This window comes from Maylandia zebra, linkage group LG16, assembly GCF_041146795.1.
Source record: "Maylandia zebra isolate NMK-2024a linkage group LG16, Mzebra_GT3a, whole genome shotgun sequence".
Lineage (NCBI taxonomy): Eukaryota > Metazoa > Chordata > Actinopteri > Cichliformes > Cichlidae > Maylandia > Maylandia zebra.
The window spans coordinates 33,283,558-33,307,990 of record NC_135182.1 but is presented as its reverse complement, the minus strand read 5'-3'; the positions used below and the strand labels follow the sequence as shown (position 1 = coordinate 33,307,990).

The 24,433-nt window shown below is 38.6% G+C and overlaps 2 protein-coding genes across 4 annotated transcripts; one reads left to right on the top strand and one right to left on the bottom strand.

The window, feature by feature from the left end:
- The first annotated feature begins 648 nt into the window (after positions 1-648).
- On the top strand, positions 649-24,432 carry LOC112433957 (extended synaptotagmin-3-like). Its single transcript, XM_076875347.1, has 24 exons — positions 649-833; positions 940-1,268; positions 1,579-1,620; positions 9,080-9,214; positions 14,128-14,204; positions 14,308-14,377; positions 14,462-14,551; positions 14,637-14,692; positions 14,785-14,905; positions 15,107-15,283; positions 15,488-15,570; positions 15,798-15,846; positions 16,905-16,994; positions 17,135-17,197; positions 17,279-17,323; positions 19,184-19,255; positions 19,886-19,972; positions 20,265-20,414; positions 20,542-20,888; positions 21,022-21,120; positions 21,225-21,356; positions 21,488-21,593; positions 22,154-22,203; positions 23,630-24,432. The coding sequence occupies exons 2-24, from the start codon at positions 963-965 to the stop codon at positions 23,667-23,669; spliced, it is 2,487 nt and encodes an 828-aa protein (XP_076731462.1). The 5' UTR covers positions 649-833; positions 940-962; the 3' UTR covers positions 23,670-24,432.
- On the bottom strand, positions 2,107-4,639 carry LOC143413089 (uncharacterized). Of its 3 annotated transcripts, none has more exons than XR_013093662.1 (5): positions 4,454-4,639; positions 3,509-3,642; positions 2,916-3,090; positions 2,606-2,771; positions 2,107-2,453 (listed from the first exon to the last, which is right to left on the bottom strand). XR_013093662.1 is itself a non-coding variant. In XM_076875349.1 (5 exons), exons 2-4 carry the CDS (start codon positions 3,548-3,550, stop codon positions 2,606-2,608), a joined length of 396 nt encoding a protein of 131 aa, XP_076731464.1. In that variant the 5' UTR covers positions 3,551-3,597; positions 4,454-4,607; the 3' UTR covers positions 2,107-2,453. The 3 variants fall into 3 exon arrangements, 2 of the variants coding, with proteins under 2 accessions (XP_076731464.1, XP_076731463.1); XM_076875349.1 differs by having other exon boundaries at positions 3,496-3,597; positions 4,454-4,607; XM_076875348.1 differs by having other exon boundaries at positions 3,496-3,642; positions 4,454-4,606.
- Position 24,433: the final 1 nt, after the last annotated feature.

Below are 24,433 nucleotides of genomic sequence, written 5' to 3'. Positions count from 1 at the left end.
TTGCATTCAATTAAAACTGGGTGTGAGTTTCATGTGGTTGAACCCAATGCGTGGATATGGGGATCTACATTATGTGGTTAGATGAGTCATCATTAAATAATAATAATATCAGTAATAATATTAAAAATATTGGTAATAATAACAATATAAGTAATAATACCACCGCCAGTACTATTTGTACCACTACTGATGGTAATGATAATACTAAGAAAAAGACAAAAAAAAAAAATCAAATGAAGCTAAATAAAGATATGAATGAAAACATGAATTGAAATAATGATAAAAGAAAGATGAGAATTGGTAACAAAAAATATATAAGTTTCCTTTTTGTTAATTACGTCATCTGCTATTTCTCCGTTCCTTTTTTTCTTGTCCATGGAGAGAAATGCGGTCTGTTTGGGACTTAAACGAGCGCAATAAAGTCGGGTTCAGTAAGAGAGGATCTGTATCTGTATTTGTTAAACTTCATCACTGAGGAATTTTAAGATCCAAAGAGAACCGAGACCTTATAAGCACATCTCCGTGTGCGTGGAAAGTCCTGACTTGAAGCGCACTACTGACACAGTAGGTGCCAGTAAGGAATCAAAAGTGCAACAACGTGCGTGTGATTGTGCGCTCGTGCCCTGATGACGTTACTGTGTAGTTACAACATCAACAATATGGTTCGGGGTGTTTTGGCACTGACTTACACAGCACCTCCCGGTGCAGAATAGGCATACAGCGTGGAAATCTAAGTTCCAGGTCTGGATTTATTTCCGTCATTTTATCCTGCATATTTATTTTTGTTTAAAAAAAAAAACACGGAGAAGGTTTAGGACTACTATGAGCGCGAGGTAAGTGGGGAGGACTGGTTTGTCTACTTTTCAAATGAAAATGAAATGAAATACACAGAAAGTTGTTCGCCCTCTGATCATACAATAAGTGCGTTTTCTGAACCAGGTCCTCAGACCGTGTCTGACCCGATGGCACAGAAACCGTCCGAAAGCATGCAGTGCACGGACAGGCTGAGCTCCTCGACTGTTAACCACGTAATAATAGAGTTCGTGATGTACTGCGGGAGAGCGGTGTTCATCTGCTACCCTGTGTATCTGTTAGGCTATCTGGGCATCAACATCAGCTGGGTATTGCTGTGCGTGTTTATGCTCACCTACTGGAAGAAAAATCGCCAATGGAAAGTCGCCCGGATCACATCAGCCATCGACTTAGTGGACAATGAAAAACGCGCGATCAAAACCGAGCTGAGAAGTGCCTTACCGATGGCATCCTGGGTATGTTCTGTTTTTCTGTTACAGCCTAAACTTCTGAGGGAGGTTTTTAATCACCACACCTCTTCGTCTTCCACCAACGCCGTCATGCATGACACTGTGACACATCAACTTTTAACTTTAATGTCCAAAAGTTGATTCTGTTCATCTGGACGAAGCGTTTTGTGGGAGAAACGTTTCACTTGGATGAGTGACGAAACGTTTCTCCCACAAAACGCTTCGTCCAGATGAACAGAATCAACTTTTGGAGATTGACTTACCTGGATGATTGAGCATGCATCAAGATTTTAACTTTAATGCTTTTCCCCCAAAGGTGCAATTCTCTGATGTAGAGAAGGTTCACTGGCTTAACAAGGTACAGTATTCAAACATTTTTCACATGTTAAGAGTGATATTATCTATTAAGTCCTTTTTTTTAAACAGGTTCTCTCGGTGAGATTGAAATCTCTTTTTCAAGAAAGATACCAACACTGTTAGACATTTTATTGTATTTTTACAGCAACTTACTGGCAACACTATTGCCAGTAAGTTACTGTAATTACTGATCTACAGTATCTTTACTGTTGTGATGTTTTACAGTTCAACCACTTTACTGTAAACATATATTACAGTATAACAGCTTTACTGTAAACGTGGTTTACAGTTAGAAAGACTTACCGTGATTAAGTTTTATAGTATCACTGTACTGCAAATGTGGTTTATGGTATAACACTGTAATTGTGTACAGTATAATTTGTTTAGACTGTAATTGTGTTTTACAGCAAATAAAAATAATGTTAACATTCATATTCAATATAAGAACATTTACAAAAAACAATATAATTCAATAAAGTAGTCTCAGAATAGTGAATTAAACCAACATTTATTGTTGATATTTTTTTTAACAAGAAAAACATTTTTCAACTGAATAAAAACAATGTCAATAACCAAAATAAATAGAAGCGTACATGAAAACTACACAGTCCTTCACCTTTCTGTGTCTGATTTTTTTAAGGAAAACAGTTTTTCATTCCACTAAAAACAGGTCAAACCCACCAGCATGAACATTAAATAAACTATTACAATTGTAAAACAAAAATCATTTACAAAATGTAATAATTATCAGTGGGTCCCAGGAAATAGAATGTGACATGGGATTTAGATTTCCGTTACCAGGATGGTCGGGTTCAGTGTAGTCTTTATCACCACCTGTCAAAGACACATCATCAATATTCATGTTTGCTCAGGTTATTCACTTGTTCACATCTGTCTGAGATCATTCATACTGTTGTATGGATGAGTGTACAGTATGTATATAATTATCAGCTATGTAAAAGATATTATCATCTCTGTATTCTTACCTAGTTGGAAGTCCTCCATTCAAACTCAGAGAGCCGCTGGAGGAAGGTGGTGATCCGAGGGCTGATGCTTGTAACCTTCCTCTTTACGACACGACCTGTCTTGCAGCTTGTACCAAGTTTTGCAGGGCATTTTGTTCCCATGTCTGGATTGATCCTCACAAAGAACCTTTTAACGGAAAAAAGGCTGCTTTAATTTCAAAATTAAAACATACATTACAGCAATCACTTATATGTTTCTGCAACTGTAGTCAAGCTATCACATATATTTCATTCTTAAATGGTGTAAGCTTTAATGGTGTAAAGTATTTACCTCTGTATCATCTCCTGTGTGATGGACGCTGACTCCTGATACTCAAGGTTGAAAACGTAGTATGACGCAAAGAAGACAGCAAGGGTGCTGGCAAAGTCATGCATCTGCTCAGGCTCATAAAATGCCTTGCCCTCCAAACTGATCATCCAGCGGCTTGCAGACATGAAATTATTCCCTAAAAACAGACAAGAGTCCAATAAGACAATGTGCTCACCGTTACAAATAAGGTTTCCACAAGAATGCTGGATAGCAGGCCTCACACTGTACAAAAATAGAATCCACACAGTTTGCTGCTATTTCTCTTATTATTTATTATGTAATGAAAATTATGATCAATTACAGGAAAAAACTGCCTAATGTTTTGGCATTTTGGCCTGTGCTGAAATGTTAGGCTGTTTTTTCCTGTTGGTCATTGTGTATAATAAATAAGAGAAACAGCAGCAAACTGTGTGTATTCTATTTTTATACAATATAAAACAGACAAACCCCTGTTAAGTAAGTTGTTGTGGGTACAAATACCACAATAATTACATAGATTTTTTACAAAAATATTACAAGAGGATTGAAAGTATTTACTTACCAAGCGCTATTACCCTTGGTGTGATGGGTAAGGTCATCTCTCTCTCAACAGACATCTTGGTGGAAAAAGCCTTTAAAACACAAACACTGAGGCTACATCACACTGTCAGCGCAGCCAGCAAGGGCAGGAGGACAGCAATGCACCACACTGGGCGGGAAAAGACAGAGAGACAATTGTTAATTTAATGTTGCATTTATTTAACCCTTGAAAAATATATTTACATAAGTAAATAAAAGAAAAAAAACACACAACCCATCTTTTCCAGAATAATTCAACTAATTGCTCTTTTGACCAACCTAACACAGACGTTACACGGTTTTCCTATGAAAAAGACCCTGGAAGACGTTGCATTAAAGGGAAAAAAACATGCTCCCCTTCCCACCTAAAAAAATAATAATAAATATTAAACTTAGGTTGGAGTTCCTCACGCCACCAACCTAATGTTATATTAACTTTTTAATGTTGTGTACTGCAGCTCACACAAAATTAAATAAAGCAGGCTAACCTACATGAGCAAGCTCAAAACTGGATAAGATTGTTTTAGCAGTCTCTAAATTTCCAAAAAAAAATTGTCTTTCTTTATTCTCATTAAATGTGTATTTTTACCTGCTGCTTTAGCTGAAGCTAAATGTCCCACTGTTAGCGTGGCTAGCTTCTCAATAGTCATAGAACAGAAGCCCAGGAGAACAATGCACCACACTCGGCGGGAAAAAGACAAAGACTGTCGTTGCGCCTGTGTTCTTCGCCCCTCCCCGTGGAAAATATATATCTAAATATATATTTAAATAAGAAAAGAAAAAAACACACACAACCTATTTTTTCCAGAATAATTCAGCTAATGTGCTATTCCGACCAAGCTAACACCGATTTTAAGCCCCCTCCCCCCACACACAAAAAATATATATGCTCTTAAGAATTAATAAACGAGTATGTTAGGTAGGAGAGTCCTTTGCATTACCTTATGACGTCCCGTTTGCAGTTTCCACACAGAGGCCCAACAATAACGAGGTGCAAAATCTTTTGTCCTCTCGAGCATATCGTAATGAAGAGTTAACAAAGTTGGACTGTCTTTCCTCTCCTGTCAATCACTGGATCACAGGTCATGTCAGTCAGGATATGGAGTGGTGGTTGGTAGAGGTAGGTGGGTGGGCCAGCATGCATTCAGTGTGTGTTTCACTAAGTTGGGTTGACTAGTTCCCAGAAGAGTTCTGTACATGTTGCACGTTCAGTAAATGAGCAATTCAGTTACTGCTCGACTGAGAAGCCTCCGCCAAATTATTACAATATTCTCCACTGACTGAAGTTCGCCTTTGGCAACGCAGTGGCAAGCACACATTTGCAGCAGCTGTGCATGTGCATACAACTGCATGCAGCAGATTAGATGATCAGAATTCTTGAACCTTACACACAGGCAAGTCCCCTAAAAAGTCAAAACCATAATACTTTCACTGGTATCATACTGACAAATGGCATAGGTTGGAGGAAAATCTGGAAATGGTTGGCAGTGAAAGAGTTAAAATGTAATGCACTATTGCAACCAACCACTGAAAGAGTAAAAATACACAAACAGTATGATGAACCATTCAAATCACATAATACAGTAGCACTACTGCTAATGTGTTAACGGTAGGTATAACTACTACCGCAATTTTAAAAAATACAGTAAGTAAATGTAAATAACCTTAATATACCCATAATGCAAAGCAAATTACAGTAATTAACTGTAGAAATGTTTTCAGGTAAGTTACTGGGCATTTTGTGGTATTTTACTGTGAAAAATACAGCAAAGGTTAACAGTGAAGACTAAAAACAGGTGCAAGAGTAGTTGCAGATGCACAAATACAACAATTTAAAATTTTCACATTATGCACTGTGATACACAGAATTTAATTCAAATTAATTCAATTCAATTTTATTTATACAGCGTCATATCACAACAACAGTCACCTCAAGGTGCTTTATATTGTTAATTAGACCTGACAATAATGCATACAGACAACATATGACTCACTGAGCAAGCACTTTGGAAACAGTGTGAAGGAAAAACTCCCATTAGAGACCTTAAGGTGGATATAGATGCACTCATAAAACAATAGCACCATAATCAAGTGGAGACAAAATTGTGGGTTGTGCAATGATCTTGCAGCTTATGAATGAGATTTTAAAAAAAAAACTATATAAAAACCAGATCTTCATCTTTTTTCTTTTTTTTTTTGTAGAAAAGTCTCTTTATCATCCAGCCAGAGTCTCAAGTATCTATAACAATCAACTGTTTCAGCTTTACAACCATAAAAGGTTTGAATATGGACTGTAGGGTGATTCAGTAAGAAGGACTAGATGCTACAATCCCTGATAATGCACTGCTTTAGATGGAGAGACTCTTGAGGGATGGCTGTTATGAGGAAAGGCAGCCCAGAAACTTTGTCAGCAGCACGCATCGTTGTGTGACTTTTACCCAGGCTAATCTGACATTTTCCTTCCTTGGTTAGGTTTAAGGATTAGAGATCTGATCTAGCTTATGATTTTAAAATTTAGGACAAATTGGATTCATCGGGTATTTCGGCCATCATCACTAGACACCCTCATCAAGGAGGCCCTGCCAGGGTTGATCAGGCCCTGGAGTGTGTCACTGGTTTATGTTAACTTGTTATTTCTCTTCTTCTTTCTTCTGTTTAGTTTCCCACAGTTTATTTTCTATCTATTCACTGCAACTGAGAAATAATACTTACCTCTTTAGCATTTATGGAGCCTAACTTCTTGAAAGGGATAGAAAAGGCGATAGAGAGAAGTAAGACAAAAACAGGGGGCGCCTGATCTGGCGTCCCACACCTCCCTGCCGGATCGGGCTGTACTGGATACCTTTAGGTGACCTCATTAAGATCAAGTAGAATCCCGCCCATATTTGTAATGTTTTGTTCTTTTGATGCATTTTTAGGCTAATTTATGACAATTGTCATCTTTATTTTGACACAAACATTGGAAGAAAGATGGAAAATGTGGGAGAGAGAACATGTAGGCACACTGCAGCCATTCCAACAGTGGATCTGCTGCTTATGCCATATGGAACCTAACAACATGCACCAAATAATGATTTTTAACAGATTTAAAGAAAAATCTGTTAGTTTCATATAAATGCAAAATTATGGCATGTTAAAAATCAGTCAAAAAGAAAAAAAATGGAGTCATTGTTGATTAGTTTATTCAACAGTCTAGTTAGACCTAACCAGAACTTGGCACCACTTATTTTTAAAATGTACTGTGCTGCATGTAATGAGAGTCAGAACTGCCTTACTTGTCCCATATTTGGGGGGTGTGAAGTGGTAGCACCATGACTCCTGGTTTGAACCTTTTGTCGTTCTATGTGGCGTTTACATGCTCACCCTGTTCCATGCATGTTCAGTTAATTGGTGATTTAATTGGCACTGAAAGTATGTCCAAATAAGCCCACATCAAATATCATAAAATCTGGTATCCAATACATCAGTTAGTCTGTAAATATTGAATCAGCTACACTTAGGTCCATTAAATCTTGGACAATGATAAGTTTTACTACTGTAACTTGCACTCTCCACTTTCTGCTGTGACACAACAAATTTCCTACGTATGGGACTAATAAAGGTTTCTCTTCTCTTCTTTTTTAAAAAATAATTTTTCGTCTGTATTTCGCAACAGTGGATTTGAAATCAAACAGTCAATATATGATAGAAGTGCTGACTTCCAGCTTTACTTTAAAGTATAGTATTTTCAGCTCACCTTGCAGATGAGTTTGTGCAGTGATGAGGTGTCTGTCATCTGTCCTTCCATCCACAATTCCCAGGAATCATTCCTACCAGATTACTGATCAGAGTTTATGGTCACCTAATGAACTTATGGGAGTTCCTAAAACATGCTGATGCATGTGAATAAGGACTTTATGAGACTAAAACAAAACAAAACAAAAACCTTTCAGAGAAAGAGAGAGACAGAAAGAGCAAAAACCTGCAGCCAAATTAACAATCTGGTATATTCTTACAAAGATTCAATGCCCTAGCCAGCTCAGCAACACCAAAAGCAAAGAAAGACCACAGAAGACAACTAAAGTGCATTATAACACAATTGTTTCCATGGTTAAGAAAAACTTCACTGCATCTAACCAGGCCAAGAACACTCTTAAAGAGGTAGATCTATCATTCACAGAGCAAAAAATCAAATGGACAATTACCCAAAGTATAGTGTAAGAGTTTCGCAGGGCAATAATGGATATTCTTCAATGGCCAAGTCAGCTACCTGTGCTCAACCCAACACAGCATTCTGAATGCAGTGACACAGACAAGCAGCAACTTGTTTTTTGGAATGTATGTGGTATTTGTTTTCAGGCAGAAACAAAACAAAAGTTCTCCTCATACAGGAAATGTTATAGATTTTAATTGTACCCAGGTCCCTATTCATGGACATAATTGACACAAAAAGAAAGAGTTCATAGAAACAAATGATTTTCTTTGTACAACTCCTTTTTTACTTTGTTAAACAGAAAAAGCAAGCTCCTTATAGAAGAAAAAACAGGACAAAAATTGGAATGTGCTATTGAAGGAAAAGTAAAAAAAACTAACAGACAGACACATAACAAACCCAAGCCAACAACCATGGGGAGAATTACAGAATATTTTATGTAAGAACACAACCTAGAAATAACAATTTCAAAGAAAATAATAAATCAAGCAAATTCCTAGCAAATCAACTCCAGCGTAACAAAGGAAAGTCACTCACAGTCAGACATTCAGCTGGGCAATACACACAACAGGACATTAATAATACCTTTTATAGTCCAGCCATTCGCTTCCGCTTATCCTTTTCAGGGTTGCAGGCAGCACTGGAGCCTATCCCAGCTGTCATAGGGCGGGAGGCGCGATACGCCCCTGGACAGGTCGTCAGTCTGTCGCAGGACTAACACACAGAGAGAGACAACCATTTGCATTCACACCTATGGGCAATATAGATTAATCAATTAACCTATCCCCACAAACTGCATGTCTTTGGACGATGGGAAGAAGCCAGAGTACCCGGAGGGAACCCACGCAAACATGGGGAGAACATGCCAACTCCACACAGAATGACCCCAGCCTGATGGAGGAACTGAACTCAGGACCTTCTTGCTGTGCAGCAACAGTGGTATCCACCCTGCCACCGTGCTGCCAGATAACTTTTATGCCTTTATATACCTTTTGTAGCTATTACTGTGATTTCTATTCTGCTGAAAATAAACACAATCCAGAAGATATTCGGTTATTCCTCTATAACACGAACTGGTTAAGGCCCTGCTGATCTAGAGTACACAAAACCTACACCTTGATGCAAAGCATGAGGACAGAAGGTCAAAGTCAGAGATAGATTAGCTGAAAGCAACACGGAGACTGCAGGAAGTGCAAACTATATTAAATAATTACTAACAAAATTATTTTACAACTAAATTGTAATTTTAGAAAGCTAAACAAAGCATTTGATACATTAAGCCTTTTAGTGTTAATCTCAGTTAACGTTGTGAGTACATTTCAGTTTGCTATTCTGAATCAAGTGTTCACATGTTTTTTTGGTCATGTGTTGTCAGGTGTTGAAGCAGGCGTGGCCTTTTTTTGGGACGTACATGGAGAAGCTACTTAGAGAAAACATCCAGCAGTCCATCAGGTTCTCCAGTCCTTCACTGAAAACTTTTACTTTTACCAAAATCCACTTTGGGCGCATTGTGAGTGTCTTTGATTTGTGCAGTTCTGAAAACGAACTGGGTCTGTCATGGTCCTGTGGCTGCTACCCAGCATTTTGAGCTTTTTGCACTTTGAAGTTTTGTTTAGTTTAATTATTTATTTAATTCCTGGCTTATTTAGTGTTTACATTTACTTCATTCATTCTGTGTTCTGTGTGTTTTCTTTTGTTCCTAGTTCTCAGTTGCTTTAGAGTTTAGTTTTTCCCTCAATGTCACTTCCTGTTGCGTTGAGTCTCCTTCATTTTCATTTGTGTGTTTTCCCTGTTAAGGTTTGCTTTTCCTGCTTCATTTTGGGAGTTGGTTGCTTGTAGCACGCTTCGTTCCACTGTGTGTGTATGTATATATATATATATATATATATATATATATATATATATATATATATATGTGTGTATATATATATATATATATATATATATATGTGTGTATATATATATGTGTGTGTATATATATATATATATATAAAAAAAAACACCCAGCACGCCCCTGCGGGCGGTTTATCCTTCAAGCTCGGGTCCTCTACCAGAGGCCTGGGAGCTTGAGGGTCCTGCGCAGTATCTTAGCTGTTCCCAGGACTGCGCTCTTCTGGACAGAGATCTCCGATGTTGTTCCTGGGATCTGCTGGAGCCACTCGCCTAGCTTGGGAGTCACCGCACCTAGTGCTCCGATTACCACGGGGACCACCGTTACCTTCACCCTCCACATCCTCTCGAGCTCTTCTCTGAGCCCTTGGTATTTCTCCAGCTTCTCGTGTTCCTTCTTCCTGATATTGCTGTCATTCGGAACCGCTACATCGATCACTACGGCCATCTTCTTCTGTTTGTCTACCACCACTATGTCCGGTTGGTTAGCCACCACCATTTTGTCCGTCTGTATCTGGAAGTCCCACAGGATCTTAGCTCGGTCATTCTCCACCACCCTTGGGGGCATCTCCCATTTTGACCTCGGGACTTCCAGGTTATACTCGGCACAGATGTTCCTGTACACTATGCCGGCCACTTGGTTATGGCGTTCCATGTATGCCTTGCCTGCTAGCATCTTGCACCCTGCTGTTATGTGCTGGATTGTCTCTGGGGCATCTTTACACAGCCTGCACCTGGGGTCTTGCCTGGTGTGATAGACCCCAGCCTCTATGGATCTTGTGCTCAGAGCTTGTTCTTGTGCTGCCATGATTAGTGCCTCTGTGCTGTCTTTCAGTCCAGCTTTGTCCAGCCACTGGTAGGATTTCTGGATATCAGCCACCTCCTCTATCTGCCGGTGGTACATACCGTGCAGGGGCCTGTCCTTCCATGATGGTTCCTCGTCTCCCTCCTCTTTCTTGGGTTTCTGCTGCCTGAGGTATTCACTGAGCACTCGGTCAGTTGGGGCCATCTTCCTAATGTATTCTTGGATGTTCGTTGTCTCATCCTGGACTGTGGTGCTGACACTCACCAGTCCCCGGCCCCCTTCCTTCCGCTTAGCGTACAGCCTCAGGGTGCTGGATTTGGGGTGAAACCCTCCATGCATGGTAAGGAGCTTTCTTGTCTTTATGTCAGTGGCTTCTATCTCCTCCTTTGGCCAGCCTATTACCCCAGCAGGGTACCTGATCACGGGCAGGGCGTACGTGTTGATGGCCCGGATCTTGTTCTTACCATTCAGCTGACTCCTCAGGACTTGCCTGACCCTCTGCAGGTACTTGGTGGTTGCAGCTTTTCTAGCGGCCTCTTCATGGATCCCATTCGCCTGTGGGATCCCCAGGTACTTGTAACTGTCCTCTATGTCTGCAATGTTGCCTTCTGGTAGTTCAATCCCCTCAGTTCTGACTACCTTCCCTCTCTTTGTTACCATCCGACTACACTTCTCCAGTCCGAACGACATTCCAATGTCATTGCTGTATAGCCTGGTAGTGTGGATCAGTGAATCGATGTCTCGTTCACTCTTGGCATACAGCTTGATGTCATCCATGTACAGGAGGTGGCTGACAACTGCTCCGTTCTGTAGTCGGTATCCGTAGCCAGTCTTGTTAATGATCTCACTGAGGGGGTTCAGGCCTATGCAGAACAGCAGTGGGGACAGAGCATCTCCTTGGTAGATCCCGCACTTGATGGTGACTTGTGCTATGGGCTTGGAGTTGGCCTCTAGTGTTGTACGCCACATCCCCATTGAGTTCCTGATGAAGGCTCTTAGGGTCCCATTGATCTTGTACAATTCTAGGCATTCCAGTATCCAGCTGTGGGGCATTGAGTCATAGGCCTTCTTGTAATCAATCCAGGCAGTGCACAGGTTGGTCAGTCTGGTCTTGCAGTCTCGGCTGATTGTTCTGTCTACCAGTAGCTGGTGTTTTGCGCCTCTGGTATTCTTGCCAATTCCTTTCTGTGTCCCGCTCATGTATTGACCCATGTGCCTGTTCATCTTAGCCGATATGATGCCTGACAGGAGCTTCCATGTAGTACTGAGGCAGGTTATTGGTCGGTAGTTGGAGGGGACCGGTCCCTTCTTGGGGTCCTTGGGGATCAGGACCGTCTGGCCTTCAGTTAGCCATTCCGGGTGTCTCTCGTTAACTAGCAGCTGGTTCATTTGTGCTGCCAGACGCTCGTGGAGTGCAGTCAGCTTCTTCAGCCAGTAGGCGTGAACCATGTCGGGCCCTGGTGCTGTCCAACTCTTCATACTGGAGACCCTTTCTTGGATATCTGCCACTGTGATGGTTACTGGACCCTGTTCAGGGAGGTCGCTGTGGTCAGCCCTCAGATCCTCTAGCCACTGAGCATTGCCGTTATGGGTTGCATCCTTCTCCCATATGCTCTTCCAGTATTGCTCCGTCTCCAGCCTTGGTGGTGCTGTTCTCTTATTGTTCCCTTGCCACTGAGAGTACACCTTTGCTGGTTCTGTGGAGAACAGCTGGTTTATTCTCCTGCCTTCTATCTCTCTGGTGTACCTCCTCAAGCGGCTGGCCAAGGCTGTGAGTCTTTGCTTGGCAGTTTCCAAGGCCTCAGGTATGGACAGCTTGCTGTATTTCTTAGGCACCTTATTTGTCTTACCTTTCTGCAACTCCGTTAGTTGGCTAACCTCCCTCCGTGCTACTTTGATCTTGCCCTCTAGCCTCCTTCTCCATGGGGGGTACTGCCCCTTGTCGCTGTTCAACTTGTAGCCAAGCATCTCACTGATCACTGTTGCCGTATTGTAGATCAGCTTGTTAGTGTCGGTAATCGTGGTTGTAGGTATTGCCCGTAGTGCTGCATTAACATCATCTAGCAGACCTTCTGAGGGAACTTCACGTAATCTTGGTAACCGGCTACGCGGGATCCAGGTTTCAAGCTTGGCCATGATCCTATTTTTCAGGTCAGTTCCTCTCGCACTCAACGATCCTTCTCCTATCGCACTTGGGGCTATGTACCCAATCTCGGGTGGGGGTGATGATATCTCCCCCCTGACCTGGCGTCCTGACTCCTCCTTGCCGTAGCATTTGTGTTGTACCTCGTCAATCTCTAGCTGTGAGAGCAGTCCCTTCTTTCGAATGTTGGAACACTGAGCTACTAGTTGTTTCGCCGTCATTGTGGATGTTGGGTGTCGAAGAATCCATAGGTCCCTCATCCTATTCATGTAGCCCCTTCCGCCGGGGTTACTTGCATAGTAGCATTCCAACAACGCCCTGTTTTCGTCTCTTGCCCACCGATGCCTTCTTGTTCCAGTAGCCCACTTTTCGTCAGGGTGCCCTGGTTCCTCAACACCTGACGCGGACCTTGTTGATCCGGGCGACGTCCGAGCCGGCATGCCTTCATATTTATCTGTCTCGCTCATGTCTGCGGTAGGCTTGCTTAGCATAGGGGGTCTAGCCTTAGGACCCTTACTGGATACAGACGCCCCAGGCAGGAATCGAACTTGCGATCCTCTGTTCCAAAGGCGTGTAGTCTAACCACTACGCTATCCAGCTGCTGGATATATATATATATATATATATATATATATATATATATATATATATATATATATATATATATATATATATATATATATATATATATATATATATATATATATATATATATATATATATATATATATATATATATATATATATATATATATATATATATATATATATATATATATATATATATATATATATATATATATAGAGTTTCTGTCTCCCCTTGTCAGCACTTCTGTTCACCTTTCTCAGTGTTCCATAGCCCTAGTATGTTTCCAAGTTTGTTGTTTTTCAGCAACTTTTCAGTTATACTGTGGTACCTTATTCTTTGCTTCTTTTCTGAAATCTGTCAACGATCTAATCAATGACTCGTGTTCAGTCTGCACTCGGGTCTTCATCTCCCTACACATTATAGGGTGACTGTAATGGAAATAAAAACAGAACGCAATGCAAATCTCATAAATCTGTATTTCATTCACAACAGAACACAAAATATGTCAAATATTTCAAGTGAGAAAATACATAATTTAAAGAAAAATGTTAGCTCATTTTGAATGTGATAGCAGCAACACGTCTCAGAAAAGTTGGGATGCAGTCACGTTTACCACTCTTCTTTCTGCTTCTGATGTTTTTAGTTGGTGAAAGTTCTTCTACTGCAGGCAATCCATGTTTTTGCAGTCCATCATTACTTCTTAGAAACTCTCTCTTTCTAAGATGCTCCAAACCTTTTTAAGACATGGAGTTCAAAATGAACTATGAGTATTTTTTTTCTTAAAATGGTCCATTTTCTCAGTTCTACTGTGAATAAATTATAGGTCTGTGGGATTTGCAAATTTTGCATTTTGCTTTTATTTACATTTTAAATCGAGTTTGTATTTGTTCTCCTGGAAATCCACCCTAATATCCAGTGACATTTATTCATTGGAAATGCGTTGGAGGTGATGTGTTGTGGCTGAATGGTTTTCTTTAAATGCTTCTTTATTTTCAGCCTCTCAAGATCACTGGAATAAGAGCATACACACATGAAGTGGAACATAGGGAAGTGATTCTGGACATGAACATAAGGTCGGTCAAATACTTTTTTTTTTTTTACTTTAAATTCTAAGTCGTGTGCAGGATGTTTTCTCTTGCCATCATTTATGTCTGACCAGCTCAGTTTACTCTGCAGTTATGACGGTGATGTGGACATTCGTGCTGACATGAACTCAGCAATGACAGCTGGTGTGAAAGGCGTTAAAGTGAGCATCTCATTTTCCTGTTTTCTCTCCATCATCTGTATCATATGTTTACTATTCTTGTAAAACTTTCACTGAATCTTCCAGCTCCAGGGGATGATGAGAGTTATTTTAGAGCCTCTTATTGGTCAAACACCGCTGGTGGGAGGAGTCACTTTTTTCTTCATTCGCCGCCCTGTAAGTGGCCACAGATTTTCTCAGTGTGGAGTTGTGAGAAGTGTAGTTGTGTGTTTAATATTATCGAAAGCGCTCTTTTTTTCAGACATTAAAAATAAACTGGACTGGCATGACAAACCTTTTGAGCAGCCCCGCCTTTAGGTCAGAGAATCTTTAAAAAAAGAATCCTATTATTACCGATTCATCCAGAATTTTTGATGTTTGCTTGTCTCACTCCATCTTTCACTTTACAGTTCACTGTCAGAGGAGACCATCATGAACATCATTGCTTCTTTTATAGTGTTGCCCAACCGCATGTGTATTCCCCTCATAGACCAGGTCAAAATGGACCAAATGAGGTTTCCACTTCCTCGTGTAAGTACCATCACATTTCCAATTCACACATTTAGCTTCGCCTTATAACCAGCAGCTACTTGGATTTTTTTTATAAGCACAGTGAATTTTAAGATTAAAAAAATATGTTAACTATTTGCTCTTTAAACCTATTTTTACCTTTACTTGTTACCTATACAAAGACACTATCATTCATATGAATCTCGTGTTTTTTCCTCATAGGGGGTGGTGAGGGTCCACTTGCTGGAAGCCAGGGACCTGCTGGCTATGGACACATACGTGATGGGTTTAGTGAAAGGCAAATCAGACCCCTATGCCACACTCAGAGTGGGCAACATACACTTCAAAAGCAAGACTGTGAAAAAGAATCTACATCCAAGATGGAATGAAGTGTATGAGGTAGGCTAACACGAACTCCCCCACACAAAATTCAAACACATGACTGTATTTCATACCCTGTAATGCTGGGTGTGTCACTCATCTTCGGTTTTACTTGTTTCATTGTATTGTTGTACAGCATCAGTATCTAATATTCCATTTTCTGCATGTAACCTTGTCGTCTTAGTGCTTTTAAAAACTTCCTCGCTTTTTTTATCTGTGCAGTTTGTTGTCCACGAGGCTCCTGGCCAAGAGCTAGAAGTGGAGCTGTATGATGAAGATGTAGATAAAGATGATTTCCTTGGAAGGTATGTCGTACAGTTTTGAGTTATGATGATGTTTTTCTTGGCTTTTCCTTATCTCATCATGCAGGCTGCAGTCCTCGTGTCAGTTATGCCTCAGTAAAATTCTAAGAAAAGCCCTTCTCAAAGTTCCTGGCATCAGTGGATTCTTACCTATGAAGAGCTTATAAAAAATCTAACTAATATTGACATTAACAATGTGATTTGTATTTTACATTGGCTGTCTGCTTTAGCTATAAGCTCGATTTGGGAGAAGTGAAGAGAGAGAAACAAATGGATCAGGTGAGATCTTTTACCCTGAAGAGCTGACAAATGAAAAATGTATCTAAAATCAGGGTTAATGGAATTGAAACTGAAAGAGTGTACAAAAATAAATTTCTTGGAGTGATAACTGATGATAAGCTTAGCTGGAAGTCTCATATAAACCACGTGAAAGCAAACATTTCAAAAACCATTGCTATTCTCTACAAAACAAAGCATGTCCTGAACAAGAAATCATTATACACACTTTATTGTTCTCTGTTGCTTCCATATGACTTATTGTCTTGAGACATGGGGTAATGCATATAAACAAATACTCTTCCTATTTCCGAGTTACAAAAAAGAGCTATAAGAATTATAAATCAATCGAACTATATAGAACTAACTAACATTTTGTTTATTAATCTGAATACCCTGAAATTTTATAATTTAGTTGAATATAAAATGGCACAGATAAAGCACAAAACAACTTGCTTTGCCACAGTACCCAGAAGCTGCTTAAAGTCAGAGAGAGTCAATATGACTTAAGGGGAACAGATTTCTTAAAAAAAACAAGATAAGGACGAACATAAAGCAGAGATGTGCTTCTGTTAGAGGAGTTAACCTGTGGAATAGTTATCACAGTGATTTAAAACGGTGGAGTTCATTTTCCTTGTTTAAAGACATGTTTAAAAATAGAGTATTAGAAAAATATATAAATCAAGAGTGAAAAAAGCAATAATAATAATACTGAAACTCTTGTTTTCTTTGTTTTGTTTTACTCTTTGCTTCGAGCCGTATGTACATGAGCTGCATGCTAAAAGATCTTCTGTTAAAAGGGTTGGCGTAATAAGCATGTGCTTCAGCCAATACCTTTTGATTAGCCTTGTCTCGTGCTTTCTTACTTTGTGGTAGATCTTTTTTCTGCATTCACTGAGATATTTGAATGCTAATCAATAAATCAATGTTCAATAGATTAATCTTCATAACACAACATTTCTGTACCACAGTGCACTGTTTCATATAAAATGCATGTGCTACCATTTTTCCTGGTTTTCTATTTGCACTAAAGCCATTCAAACATCCTCTTACTCTTGCAGTGGTTTCCTTTGGAGGATGTGCCACACGGTGAAGTTCATCTTAAGCTCCAGTGGTTTTCCCTTCAGACTGACACCAGCCTACTGCAGGAGGTACAGCAGCCCACTATTTCTTCAAAATAACATTCGAATTTGTATATTTCACTTTGAACTAAAAGCAGCAGCTGTATGTGTGTCAGTGTCCAACTGCTGTGGAAATCACATTTCTTTCCTCTCACAACATTTTCTCCCAGTCCAATGACAACTTTGCCTGTGCCATACTTGCGGTGTATCTGGACAATGCCACAGATCTACCTGTAAGCACCTTCTGTTGATAAGTAGTATTGTTCTTGTTGTTGTCATGCAAATGTTCTCAGCTGTATTTTTGTCCTGCTCAGACCTCAGACCACCAGAGGCTCAGGAAGAACTCAAAAGAAGCGCAGGTAAGACGACAGCTTTTCTAGCATTAATGCATCAGGCTGTGTCCTTGTTTTTCTTGTTGCAATTTGTTTTAATGCCAAATTTATACAGATATTTGGATCAAATGTGCAATATTAGCTCTAATAATAGAGACAGCAAAGCAAGTCCTTCACTATCACTTGTTTTGATCACGTTGAGGACCCTTATGTCTTTCTGTCCTAAACATGTTTATAAAAATATCCGTGATTTTGGGGGTTATTGGGAGCCCAAAGCTTATTGAGTTTGCCAGTGAGAGTATGTTTTCTTTTACAATAATAGATGAGCATATTGAAACAAAAGCTTTGTTTTACTTTTATTTAATTCATTTCAATGTCCTGCAGCTGATAGTGCTTTTGTGTATTGATGCCAAAACACCATATCAGTCAGGTCATCTGCTTTCTGTAGCTGTTCTAGATGTGCCTGTGCGTGTTCAGAGGTGGTCTTTCCAGTTTGTCTGGCGCATGCCTGTAATTGTATATGCCTGTTATTGCCAGCTGCTCTTCATCTAACTCCTTGAACCACGACATGTTCAGATTAAATTTCCCAGCCTTAAGAAACATGCAGGAAGGAAACTTAGAACATGGAGGAAACAAAAGGAAAAAAAAAATTAAGGTTCTACTTTCACAGATTTCATAATTGATATGAATTCCATTCATCTGGTATTTTAGATAATTATAAACCAACTGGTAGAATTATTGAGGATTTTTTTTTTTTAAATAACAAAACTCTTTTACTCTTTTCTCAATTCAAGGTTTCCTAATTTCATTAGTACTGTCCTCTGCTGGTTATAATGTGAAAATGCAGGATAAAAATAAACTGAAAACTTAATTTCTTATCTTTATGCATCATTATTTGGAAGTGTAAAGATGCAGGTTGGCCATTAGTATTTTTTTTCTGCTTCAGTAATGATTGTCAGCATAAATGTTTTTCTTCTTCCTCGTCTTAGTTGGTGGTGTGGTTTATTACAGAGTTGAATAAAGAACGTTGCAGTTTATTGTTGGAAGACTCCCAATTTTGGTTTTGTACAAGCCAAATAATATTTTTATGAAAGGAGTGTCATAAGAATGCTACCAGAGAATCCAGGTGAAAAATGAAATAGTAAAGTAGTTGCAATTATATGTTTATATAATCCCACTCAAACTCATACATACATTTGATAAATGACATTTACAAATCCATAGAGACACCGTGAACCATTCTCCTAATGAGGACTTCATCCTGAGTGTTCGCAGGATTCCTCGGTCACTGTATTAATTAAACACTGCTTACAATTGGTTATGCAGCAATCACATTTACTATAATTATTCTTTGTTTCCTGTAAAAAAGCTGACTTGTTACCTCCCTTTTGTGCCTACCTTTAAGGATTTGTGGGTAAATATAATTACACAGTAATTTCAAATAAAATTCTGTGAAATTCCATTTAATTACATGGGACTTGGTCTTGGTCTTACCAAAAATTTGAACGTCGATTTCCTGCAGAATCAACTACATTTAAAATATGAGTATAAACAACCAGATAAACTAGTTCTTCAAAACACATTTAAAGTCAATATAAAAATCCAAAATATTCACCCGGTTATAGGAAAAAGGTCACGGAGATCTCACAAAGCACACAGAATTCATCACATAATTATGACAAAATTCACACAAAAAACAGGAAAAAAATATGGATCAGATGTAAACTGCTACCTAACCTGGTTTGCAGAGGTTTACAATTACAAGGCAGGTTATATGTTTTTTTATATTGACACTGACTGAAAGAAACAGATCCACTTGACCGTATTGGAATTGGAATAGAGCTCTACGGATGTTCTGACCAGGTCATTGTTTTGCTTTGTTTTCAGATCACAAAGAGAGCAGCCTTTCCCAACAGCTTTGTTGAATTTTCCATTGACAGCAATGTTCAGAAAAGCAAGGTATTGCTCTCACTTTACCATAAAAACACATAACTTTCCCCTATGATATCAAATATGATCATTAAAGCTGTTGTTATAGCTGTATGGGCACTTGCTTTAAATGGTAGTGCTTCACCTTTTTTCATTAAGTTACAATTTGTTATGAATGAAAAAGTCACTTTTATGATATTTACAGATTTTAGACCATTTCCGCTACCAGGAAGATCAAAACTGAGGTTAGAGTAGAGGTCTACAGATCAAATGGAGATATCAATTCATTTGAAATTTGATAAAAGCCTAAATTCAATAAAACTGAAGAATAGTTTGGGATGAGAACTCATCTGAAAATGAGCACCTACCTGCATTTTTGGCAAAATTCAAGTCTTAAATTCAATTTTTGTCATTTCTGGTTTCAAATAAGAACGTGTGTCACTTACCTACCAACAGTTTTAAGCAACATTTTTAGGTTTAGTGATCCAAAATAAATACATTTTGACTGCATTTTATCTGGAAGCATTTTGACTCTAGATCAGTGAAACTATTATAAAGTCCGTCGAAAAAAATACTGCAGTTACAAACGCAAAGCACAGTAACTGTGTCATCTTTTTGCAGTGAATAACTTGAATTACTACTGATGCACTGTTTCTCCAGGTTGTGTATGCTTCCAAAGACCCGGTGTGGGAGGAGGGCTTCACCTTCTTTGTGCGTGACGTCAACACGCAGCAGCTCTTTGTTCAGGTTTGTTTTTTAATCCAGAACAAATTGCTGTCAAAAACAACCATTTGGAAAGTATTGTTTTTAAAAACTTGACTATAATCACTGCTGCTAATAAAAAAAAAATATAGTGCTATATTTATCATGTTCCCATTTAATTGTCCAATTTTGACTCAGAATGAAACTTTTACTACAATTGACACAAATGATTCTGAAGCATATTCTGAACCCAGACCTCTTTCAGTCTATCTGATCTCTTCATGAGGTTAATGTAATTTGTGTTTTTTTAAATATTTTTTTTATTCATGTGGTTCAGGTCAAAGAGCCTGAGAAGAAGAATCACCTCGGTGTTCTCAACCTGCCCCTTAGTCGCCTCCTCAACACCTCAGACCTGACTCTAGACCAATACTTCCTGCTAGAGCACTCTGGAGCAAACAGCCAGATCAAACTGAAGGCCACGCTCAGGGTGGGCATGCACACACACACACATCCATCTGTCTTCCTGTACAAAGCAAATGTTCTCTGTTGGTTTTCTCATTGTCTTATTCACCTCTGTCATAAGTAGCATTGCTCATGTCTTTTACCTCACACAGATTCTTAATTTGGAAGAGCCTCCACCCAAGACTTTCATCAATCCTTCTTCAGAAGTCAAACAGCAACAGGCCAGAAAAGCAGGGAATACCTCAGTCTCCAGTCCCTCCGATGCTCCATCTTCCCCTCACACAGTTTCCTCCAACAATAACCCTGGTCCCTCAACTCCGAACCAAGAGACAGCTTCACCAAATCAAGGTTATTTAGCTCAAGGCCGTGGCTCCTTCCAGGCATCTAAGAAAAGGAAATCATCTGCGATTGTGCGCCGGTTGACCTCTCACAGCCTGCTGTCACAGAACTCCATCACTTCATCCAGTTTTGACCCCTCGGATGAATTCTTATTTCCAGAGTGAGACTTTGTTCTCTGCGTGTCCTTTAATGTCAACTTCTAACCTTTCCAAAGATATCCTGAACTGAGCTGGATGCTGCATTTTCAAAAAAGTATAAAAATGAAACTGACCTTTGCAATTTTTTCTCTTTAGAGCCATTAGGAATCATCAGGGCTCATTTGGAGAGATTGAGCTAAATGTACGCTATGCAACCCTGAAACATAAGCTTATAGTCTTTATAATCAGATGCAGGTATGTCACAAAAATCTGTCCTCATTACCATTTAAGTTATTAAAAGGCTTTAATTAAAATATACAGAAACAGTTCTCCTAAATACCGTGGCCTCTCCCACACAGGAACTTGTTGCCCTGCAGTGAGCACGGCACAGACTCTTATGTCCGCCTGTATCTCCTCCCCGACCAAACCTGGAAGCATCGTAAGAAGACGCATGTCAAGAAGAGGATGATCAATCCCGTCTTCAATGAAAAGTAAGTCTAATACGCTCATTCACCATTTGTTTGTTGTAAAGGAATAATTTATATTTTTATACTTTGTAGTTTGTGTGTCTTTAAAGCAGACACTGAGATGGTGTCACTTTCTTTACCTGCTTTCATCACAGGTTTGAGTTTGATGTGTTACTTCAAGAAGCACAAGCTAGGAAGTTGGATGTGTCTGTGAAAAACAACAGCATTTTGGTCTCTCAAGAGAGAAAGGACATAGGTTCGGTATGTTAAGCTCATTTTGAAGCTGAACTACTCATTTGGTATTGATGTCTTAAAATATATAAAAAAATATAAAACTATATGGAACAATATTTATACATGTACATTTTTTTTCTTATACATATTTATGCTGACATTTGCTTTTTATTAAAAAAATCCTAAACATATATTGCATGGTTTATGAAAATATAACTTGAAAACTATTTTTTAAATATTTTTAAATAACAAGTACTGCTATCATAACAATTGTAACAAAAATAAGCAATATTTTTTGTGCTAATAACACTCATGCTGCTCCTGGTAAATTCTGCATTTTTCTTCCTGTCACAAGCTTCAAAGCCTTAAAAGCTTAAATCTCTCTAACTCAGCTAAACTGCTTTATGTGTTTACTCATTCTTCAGACAAATATGCGACCTCTCATTTTCCTACTTTTCTTCATTGTGGTTTAAATATTTATTTTATTTTCTTCATATGTGGCATAAATTGAAATCCTAGCTGCTTTCACTATCACACTTTTGCAGCTTGTTCCAGACAACTGATGGCAGTTCTGCTTCTTTCTGCAGGTAATAATAGATTTATCAGAAATCGATCTAGTCAAAGGCGTCACAGCGTGGTAAGGGGGCCAGTTTTCTCTTATTACAATTAGATTTATGTGACACTGAATGTGAATGTGCTGACTTTAAGTATCAATACTTCCTTCTTTTATTGTCTTGCGGTCATCAGTTTGTAAAGAAAATCCTCCCTGACCAGCTTAATTAAAGGAACAGTTTGAGGAAAATTCACATATTGACTTTCTTGCTGAGAGTTAGATAAGATTGATGGTTCTCTATTCCTCTGTCTTATCTGGTGGTAAATGAAGCTCAAGCCTGCAGCTCATTGACTTAGCACAAATAATGGAAACAGCTACAGCGGCTTTGTCCAGCAGTAATAAAATCTGCCTGCACCTTTGTTGCTGGGCACTTTTTAACTGGTTTCCTTTTTTCTATATAACTTCCTGGAACTTCCTTGCTGCTTTTATGGAAGTCTCACATTGTTTTTGTACCAATTACACAATTGCGAGGCATAAGAAGACAAATGTTTCTGTGTTTCTGTGTTTTAGTTCATTTAGCTGAAGTACAGATAAACTTGTGGTCAGATTACAGAGAACAATCACAATTCCAAAAATGTTAGGAAACTGTGTAAAACATAAATAAAAATTCAAAATGATTTGCAAATATATATAAACCCATAATAGAATATAGAATTTAAACATATGAAATGTTTAAACTGAGAAACCTTCAAGAAAGTATTACCTTATTTCAAATTTCATAGCTGTAACATGGTCCAGAAAAGTTGGGAGAGGGCAACAAAGGGATAGAAAAGTAAGTGAAACTGAAAAGAAACAAATTTTTTTGGCAAAGGTTATTAAAATATTCAAATATATAAAAAAAAAAAACAAGTAAAGACTTGCAATCTAAGGGCTTACACATCTGGAAAGTCACTGTCACTGCTTTAGAGGAACTTATGCTCTCGTCCAGGTGATGCCTTTTTCAAGGAAAGGCCTTGCATATTTCAGCAAAACAATAATAAACTACACCTGTTAAAACAGGATGATCTCTTCAAATGGCAAATGTTTGTGTGCTTTTAAAAGACGAGTGTTAAACATGATTTGGAAACAGTTATGCTATGGTTCTTACGTAATAATGGTTCCAACCTGAACTCCTGGTGAAGTTGCATATTTGTTATTTTATCTGCACTTCTCCATTTTGTCCATTTTCAAATTTCACAAGTCTGATTCCAGTGAAACAAGATCAATTTTTCATGACTGTGACTCTGCGAGCCTCCTTGACATCTCAGTGGAAATGAATTCTTATTACTTTGTGCAATAGAGCCACCCAGTAACAGGAAAACTCATTTAACTTGCAGCAACAAATACACGTTTTGTAAAGAACTGGTTGACCAAATCTGGTTGTAGGGCATGGACCCTAAAAAAGCAGAGTATGCATGCTTATTTGATGCTTAATGATCTTATGAACATTTCATGCTTCTTTTCTCTGAAGGTATGATCTCACTCTGCCTGGGCTGAGGAACTCCATGTAGGAAGTGGAACAGAGAAATACTTCTGTGTGCTGTGATCTGATATAAGAAGTCAGTCTGGTTTCCAGACAGTCCTACTGAAGATCTTACTCGGAATAGAATAAACCTGAGAGCATTCTGATTCTCTTGTTTCCACATGTTTTCTGGATAAAAACCAGTGGTTGTTAATAATATAATTTCTAGGCATTAGAAAATATTCGTTTCTCTACAGAAACAAGGCAGTGTCTGTATTTTTAATGTTTTATCCGAGCCAAAGCTACCTTTGTAATTTTGTGTAAATAGTTTTTACAGTTTTTATGCAATATACTGAGGGGAATAAAAGAAATGTGTAGATGAGTCAATACAGGGCAAAAAATGTTTACACACTTTGATAAACACTGAAATGCACAAACTCATACTTAAAATATTTTACATGTCAGTTACCAATATAGGGAGAAGTACAGTATGCATTTTAAACCTAAAGACCTCAGACCAGCTACATTAATCTATTTTAAAAACTCACTCATAGCCTTTATGAATAGCTTCAGTTGTCAGTTGAATAGTTCATAGCTCAGTTGGTATTTGGTAAATTGGTTTCAACAGGCATCAGAATATCAGAGTGACTCTATTATTAGACTGTCAAACATTGATGGTGGGATGGTAAAGACGTTGTCTTGACTAAAAGTTTAATGTTTTGTATTAATTATTAAGCACAGAACCAGTTTCAGGTTGTTGTTTTTGAGTTGATGTTTAAAGTGACTTTTATTTTTACTAATATTTATGGCAAA